At 47.6% G+C, this 12,236-nt stretch overlaps 1 protein-coding gene across 1 annotated transcript in view; it reads left to right on the top strand.

Annotated features, from left to right (window-relative positions):
• The first annotated feature begins 1,427 nt into the window (after positions 1 to 1,427).
• Positions 1,428 to 12,236, top strand: part of sspo (SCO-spondin) — a 76,738-nt gene continuing 65,929 nt past the window's right edge. Inside the window, exons 1-21 of the mRNA XM_071331073.1 lie at positions 1,428 to 1,584; positions 1,798 to 1,892; positions 3,149 to 3,358; positions 3,532 to 3,614; positions 3,828 to 3,998; positions 4,468 to 4,691; positions 4,854 to 4,956; positions 5,160 to 5,318; positions 5,472 to 5,557; positions 5,677 to 5,802; positions 5,983 to 6,139; positions 6,267 to 6,507; positions 6,774 to 6,915; positions 7,752 to 7,878; positions 8,040 to 8,212; positions 8,437 to 8,655; positions 8,820 to 8,985; positions 9,178 to 9,424; positions 10,819 to 11,026; positions 11,270 to 11,364; positions 11,734 to 11,990. Coding sequence (XP_071187174.1) covers positions 1,840 to 1,892; positions 3,149 to 3,358; positions 3,532 to 3,614; positions 3,828 to 3,998; positions 4,468 to 4,691; positions 4,854 to 4,956; positions 5,160 to 5,318; positions 5,472 to 5,557; positions 5,677 to 5,802; positions 5,983 to 6,139; positions 6,267 to 6,507; positions 6,774 to 6,915; positions 7,752 to 7,878; positions 8,040 to 8,212; positions 8,437 to 8,655; positions 8,820 to 8,985; positions 9,178 to 9,424; positions 10,819 to 11,026; positions 11,270 to 11,364; positions 11,734 to 11,990 — 3,247 coding nt within the window. The 5' untranslated portion in view covers positions 1,428 to 1,584; positions 1,798 to 1,839. The remainder of the gene's footprint in view (positions 1,585 to 1,797; positions 1,893 to 3,148; positions 3,359 to 3,531; positions 3,615 to 3,827; positions 3,999 to 4,467; positions 4,692 to 4,853; positions 4,957 to 5,159; positions 5,319 to 5,471; positions 5,558 to 5,676; positions 5,803 to 5,982; positions 6,140 to 6,266; positions 6,508 to 6,773; positions 6,916 to 7,751; positions 7,879 to 8,039; positions 8,213 to 8,436; positions 8,656 to 8,819; positions 8,986 to 9,177; positions 9,425 to 10,818; positions 11,027 to 11,269; positions 11,365 to 11,733; positions 11,991 to 12,236) is intronic.

The following is a 12,236-nucleotide window of genomic DNA, read 5'->3' as shown; positions in this document are numbered from 1 at the left end:
GCTTTCTTGGGTACAGGAACAATGGTGGACATCTTGAAGCAAGTGGGGACAGCAGACTGGGATAGGGATAGATTGAATACATCTGTAAATACTCTAGGCAGCTGGTCAGCGCATGCTCTGAGAACGCGGCTAGGGATGCTGTCTGGGCCGGCAGACTTGCGAGGGTTAACACGCTTAAATATCTTACTCACGTCGGCCACGGAGAACGAGAGCCCACAGTCCTTGGGAGCGGGCCACGTCGGTGGCACTGTGTTATCCTCAAAGCGGGCGAAGAAGGTGTTTAGCTTGTCCCTGGGCAAGACGTCGCTGTCCGCCGCGTGGCTGGTTTTCCCTTTGTATTCCGTGATTTTCTGTAGACTCTGCAACATATGTCTCGTGTATGAGCTGTTGAATTGCGACTCCACTTTGTCTCTGTACTACCGTTTTGCCTGTTAGATTGCCTTACGGAGTGAATAACTACACTGTTTGTATTCAACCATATTCCAAGTCACCGGTGGTTCGCACTTTCAGTTTTGTGCGAATGCTGCTAGGTAGGTTTTAATAGTCACAGTGGTGACAACATCCCCTATACACTTCCTGATGAACTCAGTCACCCTGTCCGTATATACGTCAATGTTATTCTCAGAGGCTACCCGGAACATATCCCATGATATGACGTGGAAACAATGAAATGACGTGGAAACAATGTTGATTCAACCAATGTGTGCCCAGTGGGACATAACACTGGGAGATTGATGTCTTATCTACTTCTGTTCTGTGGAAACAAAGTAGTTGGTTCCGGAACTAGCTGAATCAAGCATTTAATCACAGTCGATGGAAACCCGGTCTGAGAGTTAACTCACTTCTTTCTCTCTCTGGTAACTAGTGAAGTGTGTTGAAGGGCTGTGGCCGCGAATGAATCCAAAATGGCTGCCATGCTCCAGATGAGAGCTACAGACAGGCAGGGCTTTGGTGGCAGCTGTGTTTGTGTATCCTTTCTCTGGGGGTCAAAGGGTCAGGCCAGGGATATTGGCTGGGTTGAAAGCCCCCCGGCTCCTGTCCATTGACATATTTTATTAAATAAACGCCACTCTTTATAGGATTAGTACCAGCACAAAAATATCCCTCCATCATGGATGATGTCTCTCTCTCTTTGCCTGTACCCCCTCTGTGTCACCCTGTGTCACCCACTTCCCCCTCCTTCCTCCTTCTTCCTCCCTCAGCCCCAATCCTGCTAGGTCCTGTACCGTTAGACAGGCAGGAGGTCCGAGTGTCACCATCCTTCCGTCTGGTGGCCAATGGCGGCCCTCCCAGCTGTGGCCCTCAAGCTTCTCAGCCAATGACGTGCTCCTCAGATGGCACTGTACTCCTCTGGGAATCGGACACCGTTTAAAACCCCGTGAAAGGGGCACCGGACCCTTATAAAGCAACAGATCCCCTTCCTGAGAATATACTTTCAGGACCTGACAGAGAAAAAGAAAACGAAGATACCTTGATCTAGGAAAGGGAAGTAAATCAGTGGTATACCATATTAGGATCAACAGTCAAAGGAATACCCCCAGGTTATTGAAGTGCCAAGCTCTATCTGAAACCAGTTATATCCAGGTGAGAATTCTATTATTCTACTCATTGCCTTCAGTTGGCTGTATTTTATCCCCAGTTTATCTTATTGTTCTTGAGTAACCTGTGTCATCTCTGCCTATGTAAACATGTATTTGTTGCCTTAGTCACTCAATATAATAAAGGGTTACACAACCACAGTTTAACATTTTACTCCTGTATGTGTATAAATATTGAGAGATAATTTCTTTCCCTCAGAGGGCTATTCCAAGGCATCACAGAGCGGAGAGAGTGAGCAGTATGTGGACTCTACTGATGTCTCTGCTTGGACTGCGTGTGGTGATGGTGATGGGGTAAGAACTGACCACCGTAGAGTCTAAGAGAAAGGAAACACAATTTATATTGCTTTACATTACATTTACTAAACTATATATCTATTGGAAGGGGTACTTTTTTCTGACAAGTTAATCATATTTACAAATCGTTTTCCCTTTGTTTTTACACCATGGTTCCATGCTTCCCTTTTTTTCACTTAAATTATTTTTCACTCCTCTTTTGCTCAGTTGGTAGAAAAATCGAATAAAATCCAATTTTATTTGTCACGTAGGGCTACACAGTTTACAGCATGTATAAAAGGTGCAGTGACACGCTTGTGCGATGGCTCCCTTAACATTGCAGTACAATAATCAATAATAATAAAGAAAAAATAGAAGAAGGTAGTATCCAAAGTAATAAACTGATATGTAAACGATAGGATATACAGTATAGATTACGAACAGTTCAGATTATAGAGCATAAGATAGGATGAACGTTAATGTCCCCAAGGGGGAAAATTGTCTTAAACACCCAGTACTACTGTATACAAAATAGACACTGTACATTACACACTCAACATAATACATACATTGCCTGTTTCCCAATATACACATTCACCACTTCTCATATAGCCATATACATAATACATATTGCACATTTAGTCAGTGACCTACTAACACAGCCCAGCATTACTTATTGCTGTTCAGGTATTTGATGGACAAGGGAATGAAGGACTGCTTATACCTGTTCAGCATGTAGGGACCCTATAGCGTCTGCCTGAGGGGAGGAGCTGATAGCCTCCTCAGAGTGAAGCACAGGGGATGGGGTCTGAAATAAGTTTCTGCATGTGTCTGATAACGGTGTGTTCAGAAATAGTCTGCAGGGATGGATGCCGCCTCACACACATTGGCCTTCATGGCAGTTTGTGTCAGGAGGCAATTAGAGATTTTAGTTGGACTGATAAATTGCCGAGCCAGACTGTGATGCCATATCTCAGGATAATCTCTTTGAACACATTTTAGAAAGGGAGCATTGTTTTCTACGTCCGGAAATAGAGGCGTTGTTGGACTCTGGTGCAGACACTCCCTACTTGGACCTTCCAGTTAAGCACACCGCCCAGCTAAACACAAGCATGGCGCTTGCAATGCCAGGAAAGTGGGTTGGATTCTTTGGACCACCCATATGTAAAATGTATGCATGCATGACTCTATGTCACTTTGGATAAAAGTGTCTGCTAAATGGCATCTATTATTATATTATATTATTCATTTCATGTTGTTTATCACCACCCCAGGCACTGGTGTGAACACACAGTGGAGGAAAGAGGGGACCGGATCATTTCCCCCCGTCTTCAGCGTGAGGTGGACTGTTCCAAGGTGTACCAATACAACACGCAGGACTGGAGGCTGGATGTGGATAGGATGCGCCACAAGCATGGGGGGGATGACGGCATTGCACTGTACTACAAACAACTGGGTCGCAAGGCAGTCTGCTTCTTATACAAGTGAGGAGATGATTACTATGACTCCAAAAATGTACTATAACACCAAAATGTTCAGTAATGATATGAAAGCTGCAATGACTTGAATGTATAAGAACAAAATGAAGATGCCAGCTATTGAGTGTATTGTGTGTTGCCTTGTGCAGTAATACATATACTGTATGTGTTTTGAGCAGACCCGCTGAGATGGAGACCCAGAGGGTGAATAAGACTGTGAGGGGGTGCTGCGAAGGCTGGGGAGGACCGCGCTGTTCACAGGGTAATAACAACTTACTATACAGTAGTACTATTCACTTTCGATTGACGCCATGTGTGTCCATCTTAATGATTACATTGGCTATTAGTAGACTTCTGACAGCAGGAGGAACAAAAAAATGGACTGCATATTGAGAAGAATTCAACATATTTCCTCATCATTCTGTCTGACTAGCTCCGTTTCTCTCTCTCATACTGTCCCCCGTTTCTGGTCCAGGCGTGGGTGTGCGGGGCCACTGCTACTCCACATGGAGCTGCGAGGACTTCCCAGGGGTGCACAACTCCTCTCTGATGCCCATGGAGCAGTGCTGTGGCAGCCTGTGGGGCCTGAGCTGGAGGAACGCGTCTGACCAGACCTGCCTGTCCTGTACCTACACACTGCTGGCTGGTCAGTGCTGTAGGCTGTACCGCTCTCCACAGCGCCGCCCTCTCTGCCACTCACAGTATTACACTGATTGAGGACAACATTTGTTAGTGGTCGAATTTGACAGAGGAAAATTGTCTAATTGAGAACCAAACACTGCTCTATATTCTCTAATGGCTTTGCATGTCTAATGTACTTGATAAAGATCACTAGGAGGTCTAGACTGTCAGATGTTTGTCTCGTGGGGTTAAAGGCTGAGGTTCTTGGGAACATTGATCAGAGGAGATGGTTATAAATATGTCTGCCAGTTAAAGACAGGCAGTTATTCCTTTGTGGCCTTGACGTGGAGCTGCTTTGAGTCAACATAATGATTCGCATGTGAAGATGAAGAGTAAGGAATCTATTCAACACTCTCCGTTGACTTTTCCTCTCTCCATTTCTCTTCATTTCTCTCCATTTCTCTCCCCGACTCTATCCATTTCTCTCCTCTTAGACTCCCAGTCGTCTCCCCTCGTGCGGGGGGGTCATTTGGGGAGCGCCCGGAACCCCCAGGGCTCGGCCACCTGTCTGAGCTGGGGAGGGGCTCACTATCGTACCTTTGACAGAAAGCACTTCCATTTCCAGGGCGACTGTACGTACGTCCTAGCATCGTCTACAGATGGGACATGGGCTGTGTACATCAGCACTGTGTGTAACGGTCGGGGAGACTGCAGCAAGGTACAGTAGCTTCCGATGAGCTGAACTATCACTCCTTGTCTCTCCACTGTGTTAGCCTATGTGTGGAGTGTTCTCCCACAAAGTAGCTTGGTGGATGCTATAGAATGTGGAGCGCTTTGGGTTGAATAAAAATACATCATTTCTGATTTGTCATTCTCCCAGGCGCTGAGGATGATGCTGGGATTAGACCTGGTCTCTGTTCACCTCAGGAACCTAACATTAAATGGATTGCTAGTTCCTCAAGGAGAACCGCTCTTTCAAAATGGTAATTCCAACACCCTCTAGTCAGAACAGTTGAAACGCTTGACTACTCCCTTCCTTCTCTTCCGTCTGTCAGTTCTGACATTGTTGCCAAGCAAGCTCACATTCACCTTCACACAATACCCCCTGTTTCGTTAGCTAGCCTATACCATGACAATTTTTTTTTACCATGCCTTCCTTCCCTCCCCTCACTGTGTCTGTGTACAGGAGTGAGTGTGCATTGGCTGGGGGACTTTGTGTTTGTGGAGAGCGGTCTGGGGGTGCGGGTGAAGTTCGACATGGGCTACACCGTGTACCTGACGGTCACCACAGAACACCTTGCCACCACCAGAGGGTTGTGTGGAGTCTATAACAACAATGCAGACGGTGAGGGGACCAGACAGGGGCTTCCTAGCTTCCTTTCCTTATCTCCTTCATGAGTACTGATTGCACCTTACTGATCGTAAGGCTATGACAATGTTGGAACACTAGTGACTTTTTCTCTGTGGTCCTTCAACTATCTTTCCTGTGTCCTCATAGATGACTTCACCACAATGACTGGGAGTGTATCGGAGTACGCTGCCAGTTTTGGGAATTCGTGGCGAGTGCCTGACCATCAGACTGAGGCATAGTACCATCTGAAAACTAGGCTAAATATATACAGTAGAGCCTTCAGAAAGACTTGAGCTTTGAACGTTTTAGGCATTCTGGGTCATTTAGTTCTCCCTGCCTCCATGTTTCTCAGGGTTGCAACGACGCAGCAGAGCTAGGCCACAGCTGTGATGTCACAGGGGACTCTGCTCTGCGCAGGGAGGCAGAGTCAGTGTGTCACCGGTTGCTGGAGAGCCCCTTTACACAGTGTCACCACAGGGTGAGGAACTCCAACATAAGTCATGCTTTGTGTTAACATGCACACACACAAACACGTACAACTCACTTTCCATATTACACAAACAGATTTCCAACAATATAATATAATATTTCAGCAATGGTATAACAATGGTAACCAATAATCCTGCTGTGAACCCCATGACTTTGCCTTTCTGGTCAGGTGGACCCAGCGGCCTACATTGACACATGTCTGTACCTGCACTGCAGCCTGGGGACCAGAGAAAGAGAGGACGCCACGTGTGATACTCTGGCCAGCTATGCCCGCGAGTGTGCCCAACAACACGTCATCATCAGCTGGAGGAGCTCAGGACTGTGTGGTAAGGCCCCACAGCCCCCTCCAGACCTCCAGTATTGGAAAGTACCAGGAAATACCCATTCTCTGTTAGGGATGAACTTTCTTTCTCTCTCTCTCTCTCTTTCGCTCTCTTTCTCTCTCTCCCCCAGGGCGTGTGTGTCCGCGGGGGCAGGTGTTTTCCGACTGCGTGTCCTCCTGCCCCCCTAGCTGCTCTTCCCCTCAACCCCCTGCCTCGGGCCAGTGCAGGGAGGAGTGTGTAGGGGGGTGTGAGTGCCCCTTTGGGCTCTACCTGCACCAGGGGCTCTGCCTGAGGAGGGACGACTGCCCCTGTTTCCACCGCAGACACACCTACCAGTCAGGAAACACCATCCAGCAGAGGTGCAACACCTGGTGAGTGGCTGGAATTACATGTCCATTATTGGAGGTGTCCTGAACATGTGGGCAGCCAATGTTATTCTTAAAAGCTTAAAGGGGTCCTCATTCATTAATATGTTTTTTTATGTCCTCTCTTCCGACCCATCCCTCCCTATCACCCCCCTTCATACCTTTCTTTTCTCTCTCTCATTGTCTCTCTCTCTCACCCCTCTCCGACAACCCCCCCACTCTTACTTGCTCCCTCTAAATCTCATTCTCTCTCTCTGTGTCCCCCGTCTCAGTGTGTGTCGAGCAGGTGCGTGGCAGTGTTCAGGGGAGAGGTGTGCTGCCCAGTGCAGCCTAATGGGTGGTTTGCAGGTGTCTACCTTCGACAAGAAGAGGTACTCTCTGCAGGGAGGGGACTGTGGCTTCACTGCCATAGAGGTAAGATGCCATCAGGAACCGTCTCTATAGTAACTGGATATAACTGAAAGTTAACCCATAAGAGTCTAAGCCGGGGGAGGGGTGGGGGAGGGGGTGCTAGTAAGCTATATGGAATTGTTTAAAGAAACAACTGACATGTACATGTTCGTGAGAGCCAAACCTTTACACAGAGGAGTCATATTGGTATGTAGCTCAAATGGTTCGGACGTTACAGACAGAAGTTGGCAGATCGGCTGTACCGACTTCAGACGAGTCCCAAGACACTTGTGAGGGTCGTAGAGCAAAACGGAGAACACCATCATGTTCGTGAGAGTCTCATCTTTCCATTGAAATGAAAAATGGTTTGTAGGCCAAACCGTTCGGACTCTACAGACAATTTTGTAAGAAGAGCGATTTTCGGCATGTCTCATGGTCTGACAAACATCGCTCTAGCTCTGTCACTTTTCAACGCAGATGCGGAAGTGTTACGTAGGCGGATGCGATGGATTGAGGCACAACCAATGCAAAAACAAATATCTCTAGCTTAAACTGACAGATTTCTATGGGGATTTGTGTATTATGCTAAGTTAAAGGCACATTTCCTGTAGAAAGTGTCACTCAAGACATCATCTGACATTTTTCCTTTGTCTTATTACATATTGCTCCTTTAGAATCTGTCAGTATCAAACCCCGATGGCTCTCGTGAAAAGTTAGGCTTTTGATTAGCTGTTAGTTAATTGGAGACATCTTAAGTTTTTCTTCCTGAAATTTGAAGATCACCAAGACACATCTATGTGTCTTTGCTCGTGTGTCTAAGTCTGTTTATTAGAGGGAAAACATTTGTTGTGTATATGCAGGACTTTGTGGACAGGAAGCTGGTAGTGAGAATTCGAGGTGGAGAGTGTGTGGTGGGTGGCGGACAGGGCTGTCTGAGAGAGATATCTGTCACCGCTCTACGTACCACAGTGACCATCACCGACACAGGTGGGCTGACATAACTTCTGTTTATTGCCATTGCATTGGTGTTGTCTGGAATGTGTTTTTAATCAGTCAATCACTCAATCAACCAATCAGTTTGAACTGGCTGGTGCAGCGCCCTCTATGCAGGAAAACAAAATATGTGGTGCTTTGTTGTCCTGTTCCAGGTGCAGTGACCCTGAATGGCCAAAGGGAGGCGCTGCCAGTGGTGACGGGGGACTTGGTGGTGCGGAGGTCCTCATCCTCCTTCCTGGTGGTCCAGACGTTCGGGGCACAGCTCCTGTGGCATCTGGACGGACCCCTGGCCCTCATCACCTTGCAGCCTGGCTTTGCTCACAAGGTAAAACTCTACCTTGCTCCCACTCTAACTTAATTCTTTACCAAACCAAGGTCCTGACTCTCTGGTTGTGTTTACACAGGCAGCCCAATTCTGATCTGTTGCTCAATTATTGTCAAAAGATCTGATTGGTCAAAAGACCAATTATTGTCAAAAGTTCAGAATTGGGCTGCCTGTGTAAATGCATCCTCTGTGGTGGTATTGAATTGATGTGTGTTTTCCTCCAGATCCGAGGGTTGTGTGGTACATTGACCTGGAATCAGCACGATGACTTCACCACTCCCGAGGGGGACGTAGAGAACACTGTCTCCTCCTTCGCTGCTAAGTTCACCACAGGGGACTGTCTTCCCCCCCAGGATGCCCCGCTGGACCCCTGTGGCTCCTACGGCCAGAGGAGACAGTACGCAGAGATTGTCTGCTCTGTCATACACAGCTCTGTGTTCCAGGTGTGTGTGTGTGTGTGTGTGTGTGCGTGCGTGTGCTGCTCAATACAAAACAAAAGCACTGTCTTGTCTTCCAAGTAAAATTGTCCATTTTGACAGTGTTTAAATGTAAAGATCATTCCAACAATGAGTGTATTTCTCCATCTCTCTCTCTCTGGTCTCTGGAGGCCTGTCATGACGTGGTGGAGAGGGAGCCCTACCTGCGTCTGTGTCTGACCGAGGTGTGTGGCTGTGGCCCCCAGAGGGCCTGCCAGTGTACCGTCCTCACCGCCTACGCCCACCACTGCGCCCAGGAGGGCGTGCCTGTCAGCTGGCGCAACCACACCTTCTGCCGTAACAGCCAATGTTTATATACCTAATACGCTACACAATGTTCCAATGTCAGTGGGAGGTTTGACTATCGTCTGGAATATTGGGGGCACAATCTGTGTAATGTCAAAGGGTCTGAAAATGATCAATTAAACACTCCGATCAAATATGAAAACATACATGTACGTTTTCCAATACTCTTCCACTCTCCTCCAGCGGTGCAGTGTTCAGGGGGACAGGTGTACCAGGAGTGTGGTTGGCCATGCGGTGGTTCCTGTACTGACCTCCGGCAGGGCTGGAGCTGTGAGCAGAGCAACCGGAGCTGCGTGCCAGGCTGCCAGTGCCCTCCAGGCCTGGCACAGGATGACAAGGGCCAGTGTGTGCCCGTCTCCATGTGCCCATGCATGCGGGGAAACAAGCTGTACCAGCCTGGTAGTACCGTCCATAACAACTGCAACACCTGGTTCGTGCCTAGGGGTCAAGAGTCAAATGACTTGTTGAATGCCCTGGTTTATCATTTCCCCACTCAACCCAACAATGATCCTGGGCTTTTTAGTATGTTTCATTGTCTTCTTTTTCTCTTTACTGAAGATGTTGCATTGCAGCACTTTCTTTTGAGACACAGGGTGACTTGGCTGACCTGGTGTCTACCCGATAATTCTTCAGACACCAGATACAGACCCAAGCAATATCCCTATAATTCTAACCTTACAGATGGAAAGAGAGAGAAAGAAAAATAGAGCGAAAGAAAGAAATAAAAAGCAGAGAGAAGGAAAATTAGATACAGAATGGCATAATAATTAACTTAGTTACCCGGTCGATTTTTACAATCTCTGCCATAAACGCTGTGTCTCTTTGTGACCGACACGGCATGTGAAGGCGGCACAGCATGTGAAGGTCTTTATCGTCTGAAGCTGGTGAACAGCTCTCATAAATGGAAGGTAGGCATGAGTCAGCAGAAGTTATCTTTGACCTCAGGGCAGATAGGCCTAAGGCAGATACAGAAATACTTTGTCTACCAATGGAACCATTGGAATTTGTAGACGCCGTAGACTTTGTTGAATAGCTTTGTCGCTAAAAATCGGATGAAAACAAACATTGTGTCAACTGTGTGGTCGTTCAAGCTCAAATTAGTTATGGCGGTGAAGGGCCATTGTTTAACGCAGTAGTGCGTTCATTGTGCAAACTATTCACTTCCTGGTGACACTTTACCATAGGGGTCCATATATAAACCTGCGTTCATTAATAAATAGTGAATAAATCTTTTATACACCTTGATATATGTCTCCATATATGTTGAGGTTTTTTGCAAGCAGTGGCATGATATGGTACTGTGATATGTAAATGGGTATACTTCCAATGTGTTATCCGTTTGTTCGTCCCTCATCCAATCTCAGTGGTGTAAGAGCTCTGATGAAATCACTCTATGGTCTGCTCTCTGCTGCGTCAGGATAGGTTGATTTCATTGCATTTCTTTGCCACATAACAGCAAGAGTCAACGGGCTGGTGCATACTGGTTATATAGCACTGAACAGCAGTCCTTTACTTGCCACCCTAACTGACATTTTAATTACCCGTTTGAAATTAGTGTGGTAATGTGGAGTTTGTATTCAGCTTTAGGATTGGCTTAGATAATTAAAAGATTGACCTGTGCACATGTACCTTGAGTGTGGTGTTGCACAAGCTAGTGCCCCCCCCCCCCCCCCCGCCCACACACACACACACACACACACACACACACACACACACACACACACACACACACACACACACACACACACACACACACACACACACACACACACTTATTTCTCTGTCTTTATCTCTCTCCCATTTACTTTCCTCCCCTCTCTGTAGTGTGTGTGAGCGTGGGGTATGGAACTGCACAAAGGAGGTGTGTCCAGAGGTAGCCCAGTGTCCAGGCTCTTTGGTCTTCTCTCCACGCTCCTGTCTACTCACCTGCTCCAGTCTGGACGCACCGGGACAGGCATCCCCTGGACCCCCAACCTCCCCCTGCCAAGAGCCCCGGGCAGGCTGTGTCTGCCCCCAGGGGACCGTCCTGCTGGTGGGTCCCTCCCTCCTCCTACCTGGATGTTTGTTCCTCCCATCTCAGCACATAGAGAATGAAGTAGAAATGTCTCAGCAATTAAAGATTACAATGAATAACTCCAGACACAAACGAAGCATTAAAACTTGTCACCCCTCAGCCATAGACAATCAGCTTTATCATTGCAGATAGATTATGGCTTCTATCAATGTAATTGTCTGCATTATTTCCGTTCCCCTATATATTTTCCTGCCACCCCAGGGCAGTCACTGTGTCCTCCCAGAGCAGTGTCCGTGTCACCATAATGGTCGACTGTACTACAACAATGACACAATCACCAAAGACTGCAACACGTGGTAAGCACCTAGGTTAACACGGGTTTAACAAATGGGAGCAATAAACGGTTCACTTTATAACCATAAAGAGCACTAGAACTCTGAATGGCAATACAGTGAATCTTAAAAGGATAGTTCAACCCAAATTCTACATTTCTCAGTTAGCTATATACTGTGCAAAAGTGGTCTGAAGTCCATGTCCATGATGTCTGATCTGATGAAGCTATTAAACTATAAGCACTAGGAGAAATATGCAGGCCTCGATCCAAAATGATTACAATACATTGGCACTATGGAATTAGATGGTACCAATATTTCAAACGCTTTAAAACAAAATGCACATCAGTGTCTCTAACTCCTCGTTGCCTGGGATTTGGGCTTTCCCTACAGCATATGCAAGGAGCGCCGCTGGCACTGCGGCCAGTCCCTATGTGCGGGGACCTGTGTGGCAACGGGTGACCCTCACTATGTGACGTTCGATGGACGCTGCTTCTCCTTTCTAGGCGACTGTGAGTATGTGCTGGCGCAGGAAGCGGGCGGTCTGTTCAGTGTGACGGCGGAGAACGTGCCCTGTGGCAGCACGGGGGTCACCTGCACCAAGTCAGTCAGCCTCAGTGTGGGCAACACCGCCATCCACCTGCTAAGAGGTAAGGGAGGGACGGGGGGTATGGGGAGAGAGGGAGGGAGAGGAAGGGAGGGAGGGAGGGGGAGAGAGGGAGGGAGAGGAAGGGAGGGAGGGGAGAGGGGGAGGGAGGGAGAGAGAGAGAAGGACAGAATGGGAGTGGGAGAAGAGAGGGAGGGAGGGGGGTGGAAGGGGGTAGGGGTAAAGGGAGGGAGCAGGGACGATAGGGGGGGTAGAGGTAGGGAGGGAGGGAGAATGGAAGAGAGGGGGT

The sequence above is a fragment of the Salvelinus alpinus genome, chromosome 10, assembly GCF_045679555.1.
Source record: "Salvelinus alpinus chromosome 10, SLU_Salpinus.1, whole genome shotgun sequence".
NCBI lineage: Eukaryota > Metazoa > Chordata > Actinopteri > Salmoniformes > Salmonidae > Salvelinus > Salvelinus alpinus.
This window is presented reverse-complemented; position numbering and strand designations above follow the sequence as displayed.